A 23,907-nucleotide genomic window follows, 5' to 3' on the forward strand; every position below is an offset into this window, starting at 1 on the left:
AAAGGAAAGATAACTAGTAACTTAAAAAATGGGGCTGCTTCTATTGCTAAAAGCCACATTTTGACTTAAAAGGGAGGCGTGTGTGTGTGTAGGAAGCAGAGGAGATATGACCCCCCGAGCATCCAAGCCAGCGTGCAGGACAGTGGCATGGGGAGGCGTCCACACCAAGTCCAGGTCCAGCCCTGCTGCCGACCCTCTGTGCCGTCTCCGGCTGCCCACCTGACTGAGGGACGCTTCAGCTTCCTCCTCTGTAACATGGAGACAGTCACAGTGCCCACCCCAGAGGGTTATTGTGGGGCACAGAAGTTCCTATGTGTGAGGTCCCAGAGCCGTGCCTGGCGCAAGGTCACTCCATCCTCATGGTGATGATAATACCATCAGGAAGTTGTTCTGTGTTCACTGGCTGGCCCTTAGCTCACCGTTTTTGCCTTTCCCCATCGCACATTCTTCTTTCTCTTCCTTTTCTGATGTGCCCCTTGCCCCAGCCGTCAGTGCCCTGCCCATTCTTCACAGTTAAGGCCAAAGGTTCCCCTTTCACGCAGACCTTCCAAGGACCCCCCTGCGTGGAGACCACCCCCCCTGCACCGTTCACTGCCTGTCTGCCCCAGCACTGATCAGCAGGGCATATGTGTGTGGGGGGGGGCAAGGGGGTCCTTTGCTGTGCTGATTCATCAAGGGCTTCTGTGTAGATGGCTCTCAGGCAGTGCTGTGCCTTTAGAGAGATGTGTGAGGCACTTGCACTCAGGAGCTTCCTGGGAGGTTGGCAGAGTAAGAAATAGTAGCGCTTCTAGAGAGTGCTGGAGCAGCTCCAGCACCGCGCCTGGACACCCCCACGGTGCCTGCTCTTGCCCGGGTTTTCTGTTGCCTAGTGAATTCCAGAAGCCAGGGCCCAGGCCTTCCTCACCACTCCCCCGCCTGCACCCCCTGCGCCCAGGCAGGCGCCCTGTAGCGGACAGGCACTCAGCAGTGGTTACCGTGAGGCCTCAGGAAGGGCCCCTCTGCCAGTGCCGGCCCGGGGCAGGGAAAGGCCCTGAGTACGTGCGTCTTCCCCGGGGCGTTCACCCACTCATTCCTGCCCGGCCTCCGCAGGAATTGCGCCAGTACCTGTCCAACCTCGCCGACCAGTGCGCCAGCGAGAACAACGCTGTGGACATGCCTCTGGTCATCATCCTGGACAACCTGCATCACGTCAGCTCCCTGGGCGAGATCTTCAACGGGCTGCTCAACTGCAAGGACCACAAATGGTAAAGGCAGCTCTGGACCTCATGGCCCCCGGGAGAGACGTGTGCTACAGGGGGTAGGAGCGCTGCACGCACGTGGCAGGGAGGGGCTGGGGCCTCATGGGGGGAGGGGCAGCAGCCCGCAGCCATCTACCTAGGCCCTTAGATGCCCCAGGATGCTGCGACACCCTCTCCAACTCTCTTACCCTTCATTTCCCCCGCAGCCCTTATATAATTGGCACAATGAACCAGGCTACCTCTTCTACTCCCAACTTGCAGCTTCATCATAACTTCAGGTAAGGAGTCACTTTTTGAGTAGCTGCTGTATGCCGGGAACTGTGAGCATTTTTCCCAGCTTCACTCATTTGATTCTCACAAAAGCCTCAAGTCGTTAAATTTATCATTCACGGTTTACAAATGGGGAGAGTTAAGTGGTTTGTGTGAGGTCACACAGCCAGTCGATGGCAGGGCTGACTTGCACCCAGATCTCTTTGATGCTAAGTCCTGGGACAGCAGTGCCCCGGGGGCAGCTCTGGGCAGGGACTGTCGTCATGCAACCCTGCACGTCACCAGTGGCACGTCTGTCTGTCCCAAGGGGACGTGAGCAGTGAAAGCTCATGCTTATGAAAGTGTCCATGGAGCAGAGTCTGTGGCCTTCGAGCTCCAGCTGCTGTGAGCCCTGGGCCCCAGCCCCGTACCGAGCTACCCCACTGCTGGGCTGTGGGACTTCTGCCACGCTAGGTTGTGTGGCCTCCATGGACTGCTGCCCTGCCTGGGGCCTTAGGTAAGGATGAATAGCCGTCTCCTGGGGTGAGACCCCCGCCCCGGCTCGTTTTCGTGGCCATTCTGCCGGCATCCCTGTTGAAAGTAGAATCGAAGTCATCAGAGGAATACCAGCCCCGCCAGGTCACTGGGATCATGGGTCACCTCTGCATCCAGGCTGTCCCAGTCTTATCCACGCTTTCTCTTGAATGTCCCTCAAGACCCTTCTGCTCCTGCTTCCCCCGTCACCGCCACGTCATCTCCCAGCACACTGTTGCAGTCATTTTCTAACCAGTATGCCTGCCTGCCCCCCTGCAGGCCATCCTCTGTGCCAGTGGCAACCGGAGTGAACATTCTAGAATTCAAATCTGACTGTAAATCCTCATGCAAGAAGTCCTTCAGTGGCTCCCCATTGCCTCCAGAATGAAATCCAGGCCCCTGAGGTTGGCAGGTCAAGTCTAAACTCTGGTTACACTGAACCTCTGGCAGTTTCCCTGAACACCCCACACTGCGGCATGCCTTTGCAGATGCTCTGCACCCACCGCCGCCCCGACCCCTGCTCCTGCCTTGCCTCGTGTGGCTGCTCCATTCATCTCCTTTGGCCTCAGCTCAGATGTCCCCTCCTCTGAGGAGCCTTCCTTGATTCCCCAGGTTTCGTCATCTCTCGTTCCTCTTATCTGCCTCCTCCGCTAGACTGTGAGCTCCTGGGGAACAGGGACTGTGTCTGAGTCACTGTTACAGCCCCACAGCCCAGCACGGAACCCGTCACAAGCACAAGGGGCAGTTAGCTCAGTGGTCAGAGCTCAGCCTCTGGAGTTGGACTGTCTTGGTTCTAATCTTAGCTCTTCTCTTGACTAGCTGTTTGATCTTGAACGAGTTACATAACCCGTCTGTGCCTCAGAATTTCGACCTGTAAAATGGGTGGCCATCATATCCACGGCACGGGGTTGCTGTGAGGAGTTGTGAATTGATATATGTGCAGTGTTCCGTTGAGTATTAACATAGGCACCTTCCAGCTCTAGTGAGCTTTGGTTCGTGAGGTTGGCCGTAGTCCTTGTCATGGAAAAGTGTTCCTGACTTCTTCCAGGTGGGTGCTGTGTGCCAACCACACGGAGCCCGTGAAGGGTTTCCTGGGCCGGTTCCTGAGGCGGAAGCTCATGGAGACGGAGATCGGTGGGCGGGTACGGAACGTGGAGCTGGTGAAAGTCATCGACTGGATTCCCAAGGTCTGGCATCACCTCAACCGCTTCCTGGAGGCTCACAGCTCCTCGGACGTCACCATAGGTGGGGAGGGGAGGCCGGGTGGGTGCCGACAGGCGGGCTGGCAGGGGAGGGAACTGCTGCTCCCGGGGCCCTGGCCTCCTCGGATGGCTGTCCCTGGGCCCTGGTAGCTGGATGCTGCACTGGCCACATGGTTAGAGGAGGGGACAGAAGGACAGGCACAGCCTAGACAGACCCCGGGCCGCCCTGCGCCCACATCCCGGGGCCGTCTCTGCCCTTCTCTCCTGCCCAGAGCTCGGGGGTGATGAGCAGCAGAGAGAAGTGTCCAGCCCCAGGCTGGTGCAGAAACTATGGGCTCAGTGAGGGGCCCGCACCCCGAGGCTCCCCCAGGTGGAGACCACCCTGTGGGATTGGCATTGCTTTATAAATAAAGTAATGTTATCGACATTCCTAAAGCTTAAGCTTCAGAGAAAAAAAAAGATCACTGGTCATCCCACCATCCTGATGGAATCATTGTAATTTGAGCTGATTTTTTCTGTCCTCGTCCATACATGTTTTATGTGGTTGCAGTCATAATGTACCTATAGTATGTTCTTTATTTTCACTTCACGTTGTCTCATGCGCATTCTGTATTGCTCTGCAAAATAATCAAATGTGGGTGCACCGTCACTTCCTTAACTGTTTCTGTGCTCTCGGACATCTACTGTGCTTCCATTTGCAAAGGTTAGGACTAATATCTCAATGAACATCTTTCTGCATAAAGCCTCGCCTCCCTTTGGGGTGATTCCCGAGAGGAGCGTGGTCCCAGGGTGGCATTAAGGAGCGCAAGCATCCTGCTCTGTGCCCGCCACGTGACAGTTGGTATTTCTGCTCTCGCTCAGAAAATGCAGGGTCCCTCCTTTGAGGGGTGCCCGGGCTGGCTTCTCCTGCCCCCCACCCCGTTTCAGTCTGACTGATGTTCCCTGTGGTCCCCAGGCCCCCGGCTCTTCCTGTCGTGCCCCATCGACGTGGATGGTTCCAGGGTGTGGTTCACCGACCTGTGGAACTACTCAATCATCCCCTATCTCCTGGAAGCCGTCAGAGAAGGACTCCAGGTAAGAAGCACACTGCCCACTGACCTCCTCAAAGTTCAAGGGACTGTTCTAGTGACGAGAAGGGTTGTCTTTATCTCCCTCTTCAGAAATCTGACTGACGTGAGGTGACAACCCCTCACCTGTGAAGCCATCCGTCCAGCGCAGTGTAGGAGACACTGGACTGCAGATCCTGGCTCTGCCACTGTTAGCTATGTGACCCTGAGCAAGTCATCCAGCCTCTCTCTGCCATAGGCCCTCATTGATGGAGGAGAGAACGGTAGTACCGTGCCACAAAGAGTTATTGCCAGGGTTCAGTGACATCATGCCATCAAGTGCTCAGCACAGTGAGTGCACAAGACCTGGAATATGTCACTTCACCGTTTGCAAAGCATCTGCTGTTTGCTTCAAGCTCTGCATTTGTCCTGGGGTTAGGCAGAGATTTTTTGGTTTTATCCCCATTTTTTAAGAGAAAGTTATGGCTCAGAGTGAATAAGTGACTTGTCCAAGGTGAGGAAGTGAAATTGAAGAATCTGGGGTTTGCATCCAGGCCTCAGGTTCTTGGCCCTAAGCCCCATGGCACTCGCTGCCTGACGCCAGGACCCCTCACAGGTGACCCTGGGCCCACGTGGCCGCCCATCCCTCCTGCCCTGCTGTAGCTGGAAAGCCCAAATCCTTTCTCCACTTCTCACTCAACCCAGGGGCTAATGCTAGGAGCTTAGCAGTAAGTTGGAGATTGTAACAGTTTTATTGTTGAGTCTGGAGGTGGCCTGAGAAGGTTGTCGGCCTTCAGGACCACTCTGAGTCATTAGCAGGCATCACGCACGGCTGAATAGTCCAGGAACCAGCTTAACAGCCGGGTTTCTGAGGGCTGTGTTTCCTCAGTACCGGACAGTGGGAGACACATGATGCTGGTGGAGGACCCGGGGCGGGGGGCTGTGCACACCCACATGCACATGTGTGACGGCACACCTTAATGGCTTCCGTCAGGGTTTGTCATTTGTGTACGTTCAGCTGAGCCTGGCGAATGTTCATCTGCTTGGTATCTGTAACATGCGGCAGCACTGAGGGTCTTCGGAGACGTTCAGGACAACCAGGGCTTGAGAAGGAAGGTGGTGCGCCTCTGGTCGCTGGTATTTCATTGAACGGGAGCATGTAGGCTGCGTATTCAAGCCACCGTGTTCAAATATAAGTGATTGTGAAGACAGAGAGTAGCGAGAAATTCAGCCACCCCTTGACCGGCCTTGGTTTCCGGTGCCTGAAGATCATTAATTGATGGCAGCATCGTTTTTAATTATAATTGACATACAGTATATTAGTTTCAGGCATACAACATAGTGATTTGATATTTTTGTACGTTACGAAATGACACTGTGGTCAGTCTAGTTACCATCTGTCACCGTACAGTTATTACTATACTATTGACTATATTCCCGATGCTGTACATTACATCCCCATGACTTATTTATTTCACAGCCGGAAGTTTGTACCTCTTGAATGCCCTTCAGCTATTTTTCCCATTGATGGCAGCATTTCTGTTTTGTCGAATGTGGCTTTTGAAAGAAAATACGAACGATTTCAGATCTGTCAGTGGACTCTCTTTAGGTAGAAAAATTCACGGGTAAAGTAGCCATAATTTCGTCTTTACTCAAATGGATTTGTTAGGACCGCAAACCCAAACAGCCACCCAGTCACTCCTGTTTGCTTGGGATGCCCCGCCTACTGGATTCTTGGAGTCTGTTACGTTCCAGAAGCCTCTCTCTCTTCCCATCAGGGGCTTCTGGGGACTGCAGTAGAAACCCGCGCTGCTTGATAGAAGCCACAGGAATTGCAGGGGAGGAAGGGGCACTGTTGCCTTCTATTTCTGCCTCGCCTCTCACTTCTCCCCTTTGCTTCTTTGCCCAAATATGTCTCCTGGTGCAGGACAGGAGTGACCTAGAGTGTGCTTGGAAAAAGTCGTGGGTGCCGTTGCATAAAGCACGTGGGTGCCCAAGGAGGCACCAACCAGGAGGGGTAGGCTTTGCTCTATCCTCCAGCTACACATCAGAGGCCCCTCGTTGGTCCTCGGTAAGGATGGACTGCGCTAAGGCCCTGCTCCTTGGACCTCAGCTTGAAAGAAGACCTTGTGGGCGTGGCTATGAAAGTCGGGTCTGACCTTCCCTGTGCATCCTGGAGAGGTTGCTGATGGATTTGATCTTCAGGGGTCTCTTCCCACCAAGAGCAAGGAGGCTGTAGGTGAAAGGATTTGGGGGTGGCTGTGGAACAGCCCGTTCAGGACAAGGAACAGAAGCATGTCACCGTCTCAGGAGACTCAGCAGTTCACTGTGAGGCAAGAAAAGTCATCACTTCCCTGTGCTGTTGAGGTCTTTTGAAGGACAGTCTTTCAAGAACATGGAAACAACCAGAGGAGGCAGCCAGAGTTAGCATTGTACCAAGTTGCTCAAAAGTGAGCCCTCCTGCCCCAAACCTGTGGCTTCATCCCATTCTGCAGCCTGGGAGACCCCATGGACTCTGCAGGTTCATGAGGAACCCTGGAGTGTTCTTCACGTCTCTAGTTTTGAAGGAAACTTTGATGACATTTATTGAGAGGCTGCTACCTACCAGGCACTGTGCCAGGGGCCTGACAGGCATGATTCCGTTTAGTTCTCAGCGCCCAATATGCACCTTAGAGACGAGGAAACCAAGGCTCACAGTTTTTGACCCTTCCCCAGTTCCCTAGGCGGGGTGTGGATTGAGCCAGCGTCGTAGCCCATAGCTGACTCCTCGGTGACTTCCGTGATTTTTCAGGCTGTCCTGAGACCCCTGTTACTCCACCCAGAGCCCTCAGATGGCTCAGGGAACCAAGTATTGTGTTACATAGCGTGACGTTCTGCATAAGATTTCATTTGACAAAAAGACTCTTCTATTCAAAAAGAAAAGTTTAAAATTCCTCACTCTCCTTCGTGTTACCTTGAGTCCCGTGCTCACTGTGTGCTGGGCGCTGTGCAGGCCACTTACTCCGCCCTGACTCTGCGAGGAGTGGTGTGGCCATGAGGTGAGCGCACTGTGGTTCAAAGCAGGTAAGCCCTTGGCCAAGGTCATAAGCTAAGAAGAGGTGGAGTCCCCAGATTGGGCTCTGGCGGGGCTGCCGGTGGTGGTTGGCAGCACAGAGACCCTGCTGCCGACAGGTCTCACCAGGGGCTTCCAGTCAGCCCCTCCAACAGGCACAGCCTTGCCTGGAGGAGATGTGGCATCGCCCCCTGGTGGATACCAGGTATCATTGCAAGTTTTGGCTCCTGAGTCTTTTCCCAGTAGTGTGTGTGTGCGTGTGCGTGTGTGTGTGTTCGCGCACGCAACTGCTTGTAGGCTCTTCCAGAATGTGTACCTTGATGCCTTCGTGTGTGAGAAACGTGCATCCCACAGAGTGAGAAGGTGCCCAGTGGCCAAGTTTTCAGTTTCCAGTGTCTTGGCTCCCTCTTCCTGCCTTGGGGAAAGTGAATGTCCTGTTTGTCCGTCTGTCTGTACAACTGTCTGCTGTTTCCCAGAGCTGCCTTAGGGCTCTGCAGGGGGACCAAGGAGCGTTACGACACATCCTTTGCTTGCCACGGTACTTACCCAGCCATTCATCACCTGGACTTAGACATGTCCAGTGGCAAGTGGGGAGCCTTGTAAAAATATTCTCTGTTCTTGCAGACGACATTGGATATGCCCAGGTGTGCATTTGTCTTATGACTTAGCCCTCAGCCCTGTTCCCCTTTGGAATTTTCATTGTAAACACTTGCCAAAGTGTCTAAAGCCTGCAGAGTCACTCAAAAGACCCCTGTCCCCCTGGTGGAAAGGGGAGAGTGGGGAGCCATTGATCACATGACCCAACCTGCTCTGAGACTCTGGGCAAACCTCCCACTGCTAAGCCTCGGGTTTCCCATCTGTAATCTGAAAAGTGTGGACTAGAAGAGTTTTTTTCAGGCTGGCTCTGTGGACCCCCAAAGTTCCTCAGACCACTCATAGTAGGGTCAGGGGAACAGAGCAAAAATTTAAAAGCCACGGGGCCAGACCCTCTAGGAACTTGATGAGCTCGGAATTCTAGGCTCTGTTGTTCTGCAGCCCTGAGCATCTTCTCTTCCAGGCTGGAGGATGGAGACAGAAGCAGTAGCTACCAGAAACGACATTTGGTTCCGCCTCACACATGTGAAATCTGGCTTGGGAAAGTCAGCTGAGTGCTGTAGGGAAAGCCCTTGGAGGGAGACGCTTCTACAAGTTGCAGGAATGTTTCTCATGCGCAACAGGCTTTTTCAGGTCTAAATATCCCCAGGCGCTTTGTGCTCCCTTCCTCCCTGGCTCGTACCCACGCGCACACGAACCTTCACATGATCCCTTCCTGCTCGGACCGTGAGTCGCCTTTCCAATGCCAGACTGAGCTCTCAGGCCTGGAAGTCACCGCTGCCCCAGGTTAAGGAAGGTTTCGCAGTAGACGGGACTGGAGCACTAGACAGGAAGGGCGCTGGTGTCTGAAAGCGCTGAGCTCGTAGAAGGCTGTGTATCTCGAGTGGAGGGAGAGGCCATGGATGGAGGGGGGTGGCGGCCCTGTCTGCAGTGTGGGCAGGGCAGGCACTTCCCTGAGACCATCGGACGGGGCTTAGGCAATCGTGAGACAGTGGAGGGACAGCAGGCCCAGCCCCGGTGACGTGTCCTCGTCGGGTGGACAGCCTGGCCTGCATCTCCCTGCTCCGGTTTTGGCCGAGTCATGTGGCTCTTGCCGATACCGAGTGGCTCCGAGTGGAGTCTGTCAGGAGGGGTGGAGAAGGGAAAGGCCCAGACAAGGATGCCAGGGTCCTGGGTTCGAATCCAGCGCTGCTCCGAAACCTTTCACAACTGGCTCTTCTCTTTAAGCTGTAAGTTCTCCATCCAGTAGAGAGACGGCTGGGACCCCAGTTCCTTCCAGCTGAGGCAGCCTGTGACCTGGGAAAGACGTGATTTTATCAGTCAGAGCTCAGCTCTCCTGTACTGTCAGCCTTCTCTCCCCACATCCCCCTCCCTCCCCTCTCAACTGTAAGAGTTCTGGGAGGACAGAGGGCACAGGCAGACGGACAGACAGGCTGCGGTCCAGATGTAATTCCACTCTAGAGTCCCCCCCTGCAGCCGTTGTGGTTCAGGGGGCTTTGGTCTTCGTACCCCTGTGGTGCCCTACAGAGGGGGTGCTCTTCCAGAGCCACAGGTGGCACTCTCCTGGGTGGGCACATCTTGGCCTGGCTGTGAGCCAGTCCTGCCACATCTGCTCAGACTTAAGTGGTCCACGGACCTGGGCAGACTTGGATTCCAGTTCTGCCTTCCCTCGTCCCTGGGCCTGGCTCCTTGTCTGGGAAACTTGGGTAGTGATGCTTCCTCTTGGAAGCACATGGTGGTTAAACAAGATATTTGTCAAGTGCTTCTCGTAATCCCTGGCACGCAGGGAGCTGTAAGGTGTGGCGGCAGGGGTGGTGTTAAAGGGGAAAGCTACAGAGAAGGCGCCCAGCCACGTGAGATGCAGAGCCTCGCCTTGGGAAGCGGTGCAGCCTAGGTTTTTGTTCTTTGAAGAGTGTATGTATTTCTTGAAATTGCCAGAAGAAGTCACTAAAACCATTGTATTATTCGGTATTTCAGGCTTAAGGAAAGGAGCTTGGAGGCATGGTACTGGTCTTACAAAATTATGTGATAATTCCGCTTTAAGAGCAAATTAGTTGTTCTGGGCAATTTTGAGAAACACATGAGGGAGAAGAAGCAGTTAGAATTCCAGTACCCACATGGAACCCCTTTAACAATTTGCTGTTCTGAAAGCGCCTCTACAGCGGGGGCTCTTTGAGAGTCAGCCTCACTTTAAGAAATGGGGTTTTATCGAGCCAGAGCCATTGGTGACCTCTGCCTGGGCTGCTGATACCCAGCATCCCATCTGTGTGCCGTGGAGGGGGGGAGGTACTCAGTGGGATGACAGCACCTCTTTCCAGCTCCACGTTCAGTGACATCGTGTTGGTAGTTGATTGGCCACGGTGAGAGTATTCATATCATGGAAACTGGCAAACACTTCAAATCAGAGAGTTGTTTTTCAAGTTGGATCAGCGAGGCTTAGCATTGAGGGCAACGCAGTGAGTCAGTGGCAGAGCTGAGGTGTGAGCCCAGGTCAGGCTGACTTCAAAACCAGTGCTTTTACTCCCTAGGTCATGCTGCCTTTGGTCTTAGCACATCAAGGTGTCCGTGCCTTGGATGATTTCCTTAGGATTTCCTCTGGAAGTGGAATTACTCCATCAAGGGAAGCATAATGCTGGGCTTGGAGAGTTTTTCAGAAAGTTGCAAAACCAGGCCTGCAGAAGAGGTCTCGGACCACTTCCTAACTGTTCCTTCTTTCTCTGTTTCCAGCTGTATGGAAGGCGGGCCCCCTGGGAGGACCCCGCCAAGTGGGTGATGGACACCTATCCTTGGGCAGCCAGCCCTCAGCAGCACGAGTGGCCTCCCCTCCTGCAGCTCCGGCCCGAGGATGTCGGCTTCGACGGCTACTCCATGCCTCGGGAGGGGTCAACCAGCAAGCAGATGCCCCCCAGCGACGCTGACGGAGACCCGCTGGTGAGTTCTCGGCTCCCAGAGCAGCTCGGCATTCACTGAGCACTTACTGTGTATTGGGCCTCATGCTAGCTAGGCGCACCGGAAATTGGGAAGTGACTGAGCCCCAGCCTTGCTTTGGAAGGCTAGACCTATCCCAAGATTTGGAATATTTTTGCCAATATTTTCTTCCTTGTTTTTAGTTTTTCACTTGTGTCTTTAACCCCTCTGAAATTTTTCAGATAAAAGATCAAGAATTTGATTTTTCTCCCTAAATGTCCCTACACCACTCTTCGCCCTCTGGTTTGAGTGCCAGCTTTATCATGTCTTGCCCAGTAGCCCAAGCCACGTGGTCAGGAGTTCAGGCAGGGAGAGGTTTGAGGGTGGGAGGGACTCATGGAGGAGAGGGCAAGGGGGCCTGAATGCGGGTCCCCTGGCCAGTGACGTGAGTTAAGCCTTTAATGCTGCCTGAGCACCTTTACTCCACTGTTGCTAAAGCAATAAAGGCCCTTTAAGAAGAACCTGGGTCAGAGATCATACCACTGCACTTCTAGAACTCTCTGCCAATGTAAGACCCATACGTAGGCATACTGCGAAATTAGACCTAATAAATCAAAAGCCCTATTAAAAGAAGGTTGAAGTACATATACCGGAACCTCCCATGGTTAAATGACCATTATCATGCTATAAATTCAACCCTGAGCTCTCTTGGCAACTAAGGCGAAAGGAAAAACACTGCAAAGAATATTGCTTGCATTACCTAATGAAAGAACATATTCATAAGAGATGCGGCAGGATTAAAAGACAGTTGACTTGCTGTTCTATCCCTAGTGACTAACTGCTTTGCTATATAAAAAATAATAATAATAGGTGCTTTGGGGTTGTCTGCCACTCCTGACTGGTGGGATGCAGCTGTGGTCCTATTGAGACATTTTAAACGGGGATTTGATGTTAAATGGATTTATGGCTTGTATTACTAAGCACAACCTAATTTGCAGTGTTTACCACAGTCGTTTTCCAGAGGAAAGAATCAACCTGTAGAAGGCTATCTCTAACGTTAACCGTTCCTAAAAGCCACAGTCATGGAACTGTTTTTGTGGGTTCAAGCGCATGAACTCTAACTTACGTAAAGGTAGAATTTAGGACATCTAGAGGAAGGAACGGCCAGCTCAGCCCTGGACAGTCTTTTCTTAACCAGGGATATTCGTGTCGCTGCCTAAACACAGAAGGCATTTAGGTAAGACCCGGGGTTCTCTGAATCGTTACACAGAACTGTCTTTCCAACCTCAGGCTCCCAGAAGTCAGCTATGCCAGCCCAGCTCCCTCTACTTACCAAGTTACGTACTTGGTGTTTCCCCCAAGTCCTGTTCTCTCCGCCCAGGACCACAGGTGTCTGCTACGATAGCCCTCTTGTTAACTGATCTCTCACCCTCCTGAGACTGAGGCCTCCAGGAGGGCAGGACTGTCTTGTTTTTATTCCAGACCATGTATTATGGGTACACAGGGAATGTTTGATGAGTGAATGAATAATCCTGGCTGCGAAGGATTTTTCTTTGGACTTCCGCTCTACCCCTTCCCAGTTGCAGGCATGCAGATGGACACCAGATGGTGGTGCATCTGTGGTTGGCCCACCCAGGCCCACTCTGCTAGGCATCCTGAGGGGCGGCCAGCCAGGGGGCAGCTGGACTTCACACCCAGCTGCACCAAGTCTGAAGATAGCTCAGAGAGACCCTATCTTCCTAATTTTGCTAGATAAAATATAAAATACATACACACACAGTTTATAGTTGTAAATAAAATTAAAGTATTGATAGTTTTCAGTTCCCCATCTCCCCCTTGAACACAAATGACCAATAAACTGTAGACCAGGGAAGATGCAAGAACACTGTCTTTAAACTCTTAAGAGAAATGACGGTGATGATGATAGCAGACTTACCTCATTTATTGAACAGTTACTATGTGCCAGGCCCTCTCCTAAGGGTTGAATACACACCATGTCGTTTAATTCCCTACTTCAGCCCTATGGGATGGGTACTGCCGTTTTCTCTATTCTGTGGATGAGAAACTGGTGGCTCAGATACATTGAATAATTGCCCAAAGGTTTCTGAATTGGAATCCAGGCCTCCCGGTGCTCTGAGGCTCTGCTTTACTGATGCTATCCTCCGCCTCCCCATGGAGACCTTGACAGGAGCTGGAGCCCAGGTGACTCCAGGCTGCGCTCTGGCCAGAGCCAGGACTACAGGTGGGCTCGATGCTCATCGAAGGGAGAGCCCTGTGCCTCGAGGTCAGCGGTGCTGGGGCGCTTGGCTGGCATCTCACCCAGGCTGAGGGCTATATTTGAGTAAGGTGCCCCTCCCAAGTAAAAAATATATACACATTATCTTTTAGAGGATTTTGTATTTTCAGTGATCTGCATGTATGAATCCACACCGTAACGTTAGAGGGCAGGTATAATTATTCACATGCGACCAGTGAAGAAACTGAGCTGTAGCGGTTAAGTCACTGGCCCGAGGTCATGCAGCTAGTAAGGGGTGGAGCCGAGACTTGAACCCTGGAAGCCTGGCCGAGGGCCCGTGCCCTCGTCCACCGCGGGCCACAGTCCCCAGGGTGAGTCTAGAGGACGTGGCGTGAGCTTTGGAGAGGCCAGGCGCGGCCAGCCGACCGGACCGGAAACCATGTCGCGGTCTCCGCTCTTTCCCCAGATGAACATGCTGATGAGGCTGCAGGAAGCTGCCAACTACTCCAGCCCCCAGAGCTATGACAGCGACTCCAACAGCAACAGCCACCGCGACGACATCCTGGACTCGTCCCTGGAGTCCCCTCTGTGACGGCCGGACCGCGGGGCCTGCCCTCCTGAGCCAGCCCCCGGCCTCGGCGCGAGTGCCGCGCGAAGACCCGGACCCTCCTCGTCCTCCAGCCTCGACCTGGGTGCAGGCACCCCGGGCCAGCCGCCTCGGGCCCGCTTCCTTCACGGGGAGAACCGCACCATCTTCTGTGTCAATTATTGTCCTGCCTTGTTGCTGTGACCTTCCTAAGACACCGAAGGATACTTCTCGGGAAAGGACCATCACCGTTGAAATGAAAAGGGTTTTAAACAAAAAAGCCAACCACTTGAAGCTCTGAAACCAAACAGCATCCTGCCCTCAGCGGCCCAGAGACAGAAGAGATTAGAGCAGAGCTGAAAGCGGAGACAGCAGGGCTTCCTCCGCGCACAGACCCTGCAGCTCCAACCCCGCCGCCGCCCTTCCACCACACCGGCCACACAGAGATCCAGTGCCAGCCGGGGCCCTTGCTTTGGTCACACTCAACAAACTGCAGAGCCGCATCGCAGGAAAAACTTAGGAAAAACAAATCGTGCTTTCTCTTTGGTTTGTTTTTTAAATGGTGCTCTCCTTACCCGAGAGGTATTTTGCCTGTTCCAGTTCCTCCCCCGCCTTTCAGACCCATCAGCCTCTGGTTCTTCCATAAGTGAGAGCGAGGCCGAGCGGATGTGGCTATAAACGCAGAGCTGCATGTGTCTGTCTCCTTCTCGTACAGAAATGAATCAGGTCTTATTCCTGCTAACACTGTGTACAGTGAGAATTGGTCTACCTTGGCGAACCGATCACCCCTTTGAAAATGAGGTTGAGTTTCTCCCTTTCTGACTCCTTTGATTTTGAAGACTTTTTTCCCCTCTCCTTCCCCTCATGGTCAGAATCCATCCTTTGGTGAACGTGAGAACCGCAGGAGTTGGCTTTTGGTTTGGTCCTGCTGAGTTTTGGTTTTCAGTTGTCCATCCTCACAGTTCTGCACACTCGCTGCCTCCTGCTGGGGCCGGGGTCGCTGTGCCCTTGACAGTGGACCAGGACCCCGTCCTCAGCACGTGGGTGAGCGGGACCTTGCCTTTCCTCCTCGTCCTCGAGGCTGCAGGACACACGTCGACACCTCCAGCATGCCAGCCCCGACCTCAGGTGGGGTGTGAGGTCACCTCGCAAAACACTTGCACTTTCCCCAGAACCAACGTGACGTCACACAAGTCAACAGGTGGAGGCAGCTGCTCCCTTCCAGAAGCTCTGGCCTCCGGCGGACGAGCCTTGCCTGACCTCTTCGGTGCTGACCTTCCCAAAGCGATGCCTTAACTGGTTTTGTACTCACCGTGTTCATTGATGAGTGTCGTGCCTGCCTGGGGTCTGTTTTTCTGTTTTCCCCATCAGAGCAAACAGGGCTAACAAGTCATCTACTCACTAGAAGAACTCAAGCTAATGTGACTTTTCTCATCCAAAAGACTCATTCGTGTGGATGTGTGACTGTGGGAAAAAGAAAAAGGAAAAAAAAAAAGATCTTTTTGTTTTTAGGTTCTTATCAGTCTCCAGCTAACGCCCTGACTTGATGACGATCTGTCTTGTGCAGGAAAAGGCAAAAGTTCCTACCATGTTACATGACATTGTTGAGCCCGTGCTCTGCTCGTACGTGTCTTCAGCATACCGGTATTTTCTCTACAGAGTGTGGTCAATCTTTGAGTCGTTTGTTTCTGTTTTATTTTTATCGGACCCCCATGGGGGGAGTCTCTGTTAATGATCAGGGGTTTTACTCCATTTTTTTTACATTTCTATTTCCAAAGGTCCCTCTCTCAACATCTTTTATTTTCTTAACCACAAGAGCTTGACCTGAAACCAGTCACATTACATTGGATGACACCATTTGCTTCCTCTTTGAAAGGAAAAGGGGAATGTGTCTCTCTAACAGGTGAATGGAAAACCTCTCAGCGTGCTCTTTTCTTTAATCTCAGTAAACTCAGACTCTATTCTGCTAAGCCTTCCTTAGTCATCTGGGTGTGTGAGTGTGTCTTGTTCTGTTTTGTTTTTCATAACATGTTTAAAGCATGTATTTAGCCTGTGACCTCAGGGGTCAGTCACACCCTGAGCCTTCTGGTAAACCTGAAGAATGGTCCTTCTCAATTTATCTCCCAGCAATGACCTTACACGCTCATACTGTGAATTTGGGAGGAGGTGAAATGGACTTCTCCTCATGGGCTGTTTTCCCGGTCACCTTGTGAGTAGACACCTGCCAATATCCTTTGAAACGTTTTTTGGTTTTGGTTTTGTTTTTGTTTTTTTTTTACAGCACCCTCTTTTCTCTTTCTTTTCTCCCCCGTCCCACAGACTTCCCTCCCACCGGGTCCAGGCTCAGCGCCGAGACCTCTGTCCCTGGTGCTGCCTGACAAGTGAACGGTGGTTTCAAGGAGTGTAGCCTTGTTCGAGTCACAACTCGGGGTCTTTCCTACAGTTTCCGGAAGCAGGGTTGTCTGATATGCACATTTCTTACTTTGGTCCTGTTCTGCTTTTGTGTCGCTCACCTTTGACAAAGTGACTGTGCTCATTTAGGGCTCTGTCCGAAATGCTTCCACTTTGCCTTTTTCTACAGTTAGGCTAATTTTGAAAATGTATGAAATTCTATGCAACATTTGTGTTGAGTTACCAATGGAAGCCAAAAGTTTTCTTTCCAAACTGCCGAGAATTTTACAGGCCATAAGTGAGATGGGAATTCCCTTTAGTTTAAGGTGGTGGGTGGGCAGGGGGGGACACGGAACGAGACTTGCCTAGACCTTTGTTGTATCTTGGGGACATATTTTATTGTTGATGCTTAAACTTCAAAATTCTGTGTATTCGAATTTGATAATGGCGAATCTACTTCAAAAGGAGAAAATAATCCAACTTTGTGGATACGAAATGGAAGGTTTGCTGTTTTGATCTAGTTATTTCCAGTGGAGCAGTTTATGAAATATGTTCTATAAGATGTACATTTTTTCATTGTAACATAGAAATTGTAAATAATTGATTAAAGTGCTGCATTTTGATGAATTTTTTCTAGCCATTTTTAAAGAGAAAACTAGGAATTGAGTATTTTGTGTACGGTATGTTTCCGTCCTCCCTCCCCGTCCGCCGTCCCTCCCTATTTAATTTTCATTTGTCATGAGGTTTTTGGATTTGCCAATGATCTGCCGGAGATCATGCCCCACATCATAGAGAATAAAGCTGATGATTGTACCAGTCTTAAATTATTCATGATTCAATAAAATTGATGCTTATTTATTCAGATTAGTGGTTTGGCTTTTCTGTGCTAGAGAACGTCCTCGTCGGAGTTCATTTTCATGCCGGGAGGAAGTCATTCTTATTTGGATGCAGGAAACACAGCGAGAGCTCCCCAAAATCTGCAAACCCATCTTTGCTGCTGTGTCATCGGCATCCTACCTCTTCCCAGTTCCTTGCCTCAGTTATTGCCCGTGTGGAGCTTCTTAGCAGTGCAGCACTTTGTGCTCCTCCCAAACTTTGAGTCACTGGGGATCTTGTGGAATTGCAGATTCTGATTCAGCAGGTCCAGGCTGGGACCTGCAGTTCTCAATTTCTAAGACGCTCCTGGGTGAGGCCAACACTCTAGGTCCTAGAACACACTTTGAGGCAAGCTCTATCTATCAGTATCCAGCCACCCCTCACCCCCCAGTCGACACCTTGGCACAGGAAAGATTTTTTTTTTTAATGTATTGAGTACCTACTGATTGCTAGGTGCTTTCCCAAGTGCTCTGATATAATCTACAAAATTACCCAGAGGAGGTAAATATCCTTACTCCCGTTTTACAAGTGAGAGGAAAAACAAAGACAAAAACTCAGGCTCAGAGAAAACAACCTGCCAAGGATCCTGCAAGCTAAGAGTTTCAGCCCCGTATTCCAACCCCAAATCCTGCCTCTCATCTCAGGGGCCCCCTTCCGCATTGCAGCTGATATCCACTGCAGAGCATAGGCAGTGGGAGATGACATCATATCTTAACCTTCACTTTTACCAGAACAACAAAAACTGTAAAGGCTTGGTTTGAAGTGAGGCCTGTGGGGTCACTGTGAAATTGATCCGACCCAGCTGGCTCAACTGCTGGTGATGTGAAATGTCCAACTCAATGTAGCACACAGCAGTGGCCCAGCCAGGAGGCAGGTGAAGAATCCAGACGTTGAGAATAGGCAGTTTTTAATGCCTGTCAAAAAAAAAAATGAAAGGGAGCTGGTACAATGGTGTGGCAACTAGATATCCTGAATTTCCAAGGTTTTCCACATCAAATATTCCACCTCTACGTTTATACAATGAAATATTACTCAGCCATCAAAAGGAGCAAAATAGTGCCATTTGCAGAGACATGGATAGATCTAGAAACTGTCATACAGAGTGAAGTAAGAGAAAAATATCATATAATATTTCTTATGTGTGGAATCTAGAAGAATGGTGCAGATGAACTTATTTGAAAAGCAGAAATGGAGACACAGATGTAGAGAACAAACTTATGGATCCCAAAGGGGGAAGGGGTGTGGGGTGAATTGGGAGGTTGGAATTGACATATATACACTACTATGTATAAAATAGATAACTAACGAGAACCTGCTGTATAGCACAGGGAACTCTACTCAGTGCTCTGTGGTGACCAAATGGGAAGGAAATCTAAGAAAGATGGGGTACATGTATACGTACAGCTGATTCACTTTGCTGTACAGCACAAACTAACACAACAATGTAAAGCAATTTTACTCCAATATAAAGATGTTAAAAAAAAATAAAGAATATTCTTCTTCCCAATCCATTTTCTTAAGATATTCTCTCCCTTGACCATAAAAAGAATTTATGTAAAAAAATAAAACATAAAAAAGCAAGAACTATAGAAAGCATCATATGTAATGTATTTAATGCTAAAATGTTGAATGTGTTCCCTTTCAGATTAGGAGACAGATAAAGATGCCTCCTTTCATCAGGTAACATCATAGTAGAGAACCCCAGTCAGCACAGAGAAGCAAGAGAAGTAAATTCTGAAGATTGGAAAGGAAGAAATTGGACTGTCTTTACTTACAGATAGCATTATGTACTTAGGTCATCCACAAGAATTCAGATAAATGATTAGAAATAATAAGTTGAAATTTTTTTCTGGATACAAAGTCAGTACATGGAAATCTATTGAACGTCTATATGCACCTAAATTTTTTTAAATTTAAAAATACCAATTTCAGAGCATCAAAAATATCAAATACCTAAGAATAAATTCAATGTAAGAGAGGCAAGACCTCGGAATTCCCTGGAGGTCCAGTGATTAGGACTCCGTGCTTCCACTGCAGGGGCCACGGGTTTGATCCCTGGTCAGGGAACTAAGATCCTGTAAGCCACGCGGCACGGCCCAAAAAAAAAAAAAAGATGGGCAAGACCTCTACGTAGAAATCTATAAACCATGGGGAGAAGTGAAAGACCCCAGATATGGAGGAATATGTGATGTGTATGGATTAGGTGACTCAATGTGAAGATGTCAGTTCCTCCAGAACGGTCTAGAGAGTTGATGCAAGCCCACTCAAAAGCCCGACATAATTTTTATGGAATCGACAAGATGGTTTTACAATGTATAGTGAAACGCAAAAGGTGAAGTATAGCCAACTACTGAGCCTGCGCTCTAGAGCCTGCGAGCCACAATTACTGAAGCCCGCGCGCCTAGAGCCTGAGCTCCGCAACAAGGGAAGCCACTGCGATGAGTAGCCTACGCACCACAATGAAGAGTAGCCCCCGCTCACTGCAACTAGAGGAAGCCCGCACGCAGCAACGAAGACCCTATGCAGCCAAAAATAATAAATAAAAATTTGTAAAGAGTATTAAAAAAAAAGAAATAGGGTATTTTCAGATGTAATTAATGACGAAGAAGTTCTACTGGAGTAGGGTGACTCTATGCACTATGCCTAGTGTCCTTATAGGAAGATAACCTAAGGATATGAGGGAAGAGGCCCATGCGAAGGTGGAGGTGGAGATGGGAGCTGTGCAGCTGCAAACACCCCAAGGATGGATGCTCCTTGCTTCCACCAGAAGCTGGGGAGAGGCAAGAGAGGATTCTACCCAGAGTCTCAGAGAGAGCACTGCCCTGCTGACACCTTAGTTTCAGATATCCAGCCTCCAGAACTGTGAGAGAATAACTCTCTGCGGTTTTAAACGTGCCAGTTTGTGACACTGAGTTATGGCAGCTCTAGGAAACGCATACAGTTACATACCCAATGTATACATGTATGCACCGAGAAATATGGACACAAACGTTCACAGCAGTTATCACGTTCATTATAACAAAACCTGGAAACAGTCCACAGGTCCACGGACAAAATTGTGATGTCCGTCTCCTCCAGCAGTGAAAATATTTGTGGGTGGATGTTGAGTGAGTGCTGAGCGAAAGCAGCCGAACCCAAACTGAGGCCAAATGTGTGATTCCATTTACGTAAAGCTCACCTGCCGTCAGGTGTGGGCGCGTGTGTAGGTCATAAAACTAGAAGGAAAAGCAAGGAGGACGGGGCAGTGGTCAGGAAGGATAAGAGGCTCTGGGTTGCTGGTGGTGTCCTATTATGCGACTCGGGTGGTGATTTCATGAGCAGCTGCTTTGTCATAGATCACTAAGCTGTATATCTTCGTGCACTTTGGTCTGTGCATGTTATACTTCAAAATAAGGATTTTACAAAGTAAATGCTACCCCAGGCTGCCCGCCTGGCCACCACACCCAATGAGTGCTGCAGGGCAGCCGAGAACACTCCTGCCCGTGAGCAGACTCAGCTTCCCAAGTCCGTAAACTAAGGACACCGTTTGCGTCCACCTCGACACTAACTGATGTGTGAGCTTGGATGCGTTAATGCCAGTTCCCTATGCCTCAACCCCCTCTGAAGTAAAATGAGGCTAAACCAGCTGTGTCTTGCAGGATTCAGGGAGGCAATGCGTCCAGAGGGTTCCTGATGCCGTGAAGTACTCACTCCATCTCCCTCATCCTCCCAGCTCTGGCTCCTCTGGCTGTGCAGTCTCTCCAGTTTGTCAAAGGACAGAGCTGCTCGGCCTCAGATGGGGGAATTGGGTCCCATAGGGGAGGATGCAGAGAGGTGAGTCTGGACTCCAGACAAGGGGAAATCGTCCTAAAGGCTGCTAGTACGCTCCCCATCACCATGGGAGTCCAAGCACAGAATGGAGGACCACCTGACAGCAGCAGCGGAGGGATCCCAGCCCTGGTTGGCAGGTGAGTTCCAGTAGTCTTTGGAGCTCTGCTTGCCTGGTAGGATCACTTCAGACAGGGCATAATGGAAAGAGCACTGGAGTCTAGAGACCTGAGTTACTGGCTCCTATCCTGGCTGCCTCCTTCAGACAAGTCCCACCTACTCTCAAGGCCATAGTTTTCCCATCTGTTTAATGAAAGGATTGGACTAGCTCAGTGGTTCCCTAATATGGCTGACCACCCCGAGCCCAGGAAGCACGTTAGAAACAGACTATGGCCCCCCTTTAGCCCTGGAGAATCAGAAGGAGCTGGGGACTGCCGACTTCTCCCAGCTCCTTCCATTCCAGGGTGCAATTACGGGCAGCCCTTTCTACTCACAGTGGCCACGAGGGGGCAGGAAAGCCCAAACAATGCCAATCCTCCACTGGGATGGACGTGCCTTTCTTGGCAAAATTTCCACCCTCTCTCTCTCTCTCCCTCCCTTCCTCCCCGCTCCCCTCCATGCCCCCACGCCCCCCCCCCCCGCCATATTACCAAACAAGGATTGGATATGATCCTCAGACAATTGGGTGTAGTATTTTCCCTTCTACCCCATGCTTGGAGGATGAAGCTGCATTCCCTAATAAATGGAATATGGAAAGGAACTGACGTGTGTCAGGCATCTTGTTAGGCCAAAGAATTTGCCTTCATGGATTCCTGTGACCTGCATAACAATTGTGTGAGTGGGTATCATCATCCCCACTCTATAGACTGTTAAGGGACTTGTACAAGGTCTCGCTAATTAGGGACAGAGTAAGGATCTGAACTCAGGGCCCAGTCAGATTCCAAAGCCTGGAGTCTCTCCTATACCACATGGTGCCCTCCAACTGCAGTTGCTGAAATGCTTACATCCATAACCTCATTGCTGGTCCACCTTGGCCCTGCACGTTAGGCCCAAGAAGGCATAGTTGCATTCACAGGAGGATGCAGATGAGAGAGGGGAAGGAAATTGTCCCCAAACACAGCTGAGCTGACAGTGCCACCAGAACAAGAGCCCAGGTGTCCTGGCTTCCTTTCCTGGGCAGCTAGGGAAGCAGCTAGGCACACAGGCTCTGGAGTCCTACAGAATGAGTTTCAATCCCAGCTCCCCCATGCATAAGCTGCGACCCTGAGGAAGTTGTTACTCCCTGAGCCTCAGTTTGCTCATCTGTAAAATGAACATGAAATATCCACCTGTAGTAGTTGCTGTGTCCTTCTCAGCAACCATCATCCTCTCTTCCTAACTAAACCCTGATGGTGTGCAGGCCTCTACCCCTCCCCGCAAGGTCGTGTGACTCGAGGAGGCTGACCCCCATCCCCAGGTCCAGGGTGGAGTCAATGGTCTAATGTAAAACCCAGTCTGTTTCCTAGGGGATGGGTCAGGAATAGACCTATGATGAGGTTTGTGGGAAAGTCTTTGGGGAAGGGGTGACTTCTGGGAGAGTTTATCTCTTAAGAGGGATCCTCAGGGGAGAAACGCTTCCTCTTCCTCTGACTATCGTCGTGTCTGAAAGGTGACCTCCAACCTGGTGCCACCGCCTCGAGACCAGCCTGGGGCTGAAGCAGCGAGGAGGCGGGCAGAGCAGAGATGGAACTGGATCCTGTCGTCCAGCCAGCGACTCGTCTGCGACAGGAGTCCACTCTCCCTCTGGATGCCCAGTTAAATGAGATAATGCGTGGAGTCTGCTGAGTCCAGGTTTCTGTAACTAGACACTGGGAGGGAGCCTGGAGGGTACTTGAGGGACGTACCACCTGCTGAGACAAGCTCTGTAAACCGCTGAGCGCAGCACCTGGCGGCAGCAAGCACTAAACCAGTAGGAGCTCCTTCTCCCCTGGGGGTTGCCTGTCCACCACAGACACCAGGGTGAAGGCCTGGGCCACTCTGTGCAGTGCAGGGTGCTGGCCAAGACCTTGTGCTCTGCAACTGGCCTGCCTGGGTTTAAACCGCAGTTGTTTTAAACCATGCCTGGGTTTAAACCCCGGTAAACCCACTTACTAGATGTGTGACCTTGGGCCGGTCACTTAACATTTCAGTGCCTCTGTTTCCCCACCTGTAAAATGGAGGTGATAATAACAGGACCTACTTCTTGGGGTTATTGTGAGGATTGAATGAGTTGAGACCTGTGAGGCTCCGAGAACAGCGTGTGGCACGTTGTAAGTGCTCAACAAACGTTAGCTGCTATTGTCATATTTGTTCTGAAAAGGTTAGCAAGATCTTAGGTTGGAATTTTTTGGGGCCTCCTGCCTAGTGAGGCCAAATATAGTTCGTTACCTGTGATGGAAGTGCTCCCAGAGTTACCAGAAAGGGGACCTCTTCCAGGGTCCGAGAGTGGGCTCTTGTCTAACACTCGGAAATGAATTGTCCAAGGAGACACATGTCCTGACAAAGCAAAAGACTTTACTGGGAAGGGGCGCTGGGCGGAGAGCAGCGGGTAAGGGAGCCCAGGAGAACTGCTCTGCTATGTGGCTGTGGCTCGTAGTCTCAGGGTTTATAGTGGTGGGGTTAGCTTTCCGGGTTGTCTCTGGACAGTCGTCTTGCTAGTGCCCATATTTGGTCTGACGCAGGTCCTTCCTGGTGGCGCACATCTCTCGGTCGACATGGATTCTAGCGTGAGGGTTTCTGGGAGGTTGGCAGGACATATTATGGGCTGGCATCTCCTCCCTCCTTTTGTTACCAACCAGGGTTCTTGGCCTTCCCCAATCAATACAAGTTGACTAGGGGCCAGACAAGAAATTCAGGCAAGGCTTTACTGGGGCCCCTGCTGCAGTGGGGGAGCGAGAACAAACCACAGGTTCCCTTGCTTTCTCGCTCCCCAAAAGGGGGCAAGTTTGTTCCTTATACGGGATGAGGGTAGTGGTGCGTCCAGGGGTCGGACCAGAAGCGTGGCTTAGGTGTTTTGCCCACCCCTTAGGTGGTGTTGTGTGCAGAGGTCATGCGCAGTACCTTGCTTTTGCTCCTGACACCCTATTTTTGTTCCAGGCTCTTCAAAGGTGGCAGTTGGGTTTTTTGGTCTCTGTATCTTTTGGGTCCAGAATTTGCCCCAACTGGGCATGC

At 50.9% G+C, this 23,907-nt stretch overlaps 1 protein-coding gene across 3 annotated transcripts in view; it reads left to right on the forward strand.

The window, feature by feature from the left end:
• NAV2 (neuron navigator 2) overlaps positions 1–16,880 on the forward strand; it is a 399,261-nt gene extending 382,381 nt beyond the window's left edge. For all 3 annotated transcript variants that reach the window (XM_082660768.1, XM_082660769.1, XM_082660770.1), the window contains 6 exons: positions 1,090–1,244; positions 1,445–1,516; positions 3,070–3,266; positions 4,179–4,297; positions 10,643–10,846; positions 13,525–16,880. In XM_082660768.1, coding sequence (XP_082516894.1) covers positions 1,090–1,244; positions 1,445–1,516; positions 3,070–3,266; positions 4,179–4,297; positions 10,643–10,846; positions 13,525–13,650 — 873 coding nt within the window. In that variant the 3' untranslated portion in view covers positions 13,651–16,880. The remainder of the gene's footprint in view (positions 1–1,089; positions 1,245–1,444; positions 1,517–3,069; positions 3,267–4,178; positions 4,298–10,642; positions 10,847–13,524) is intronic.
• The last annotated feature ends 7,027 nt before the right edge of the window (positions 16,881–23,907 follow it).

This window comes from Grampus griseus, assembly GCF_964374135.1.
Source record: "Grampus griseus genome assembly, chromosome: 8".
Lineage (NCBI taxonomy): Eukaryota > Metazoa > Chordata > Mammalia > Artiodactyla > Delphinidae > Grampus > Grampus griseus.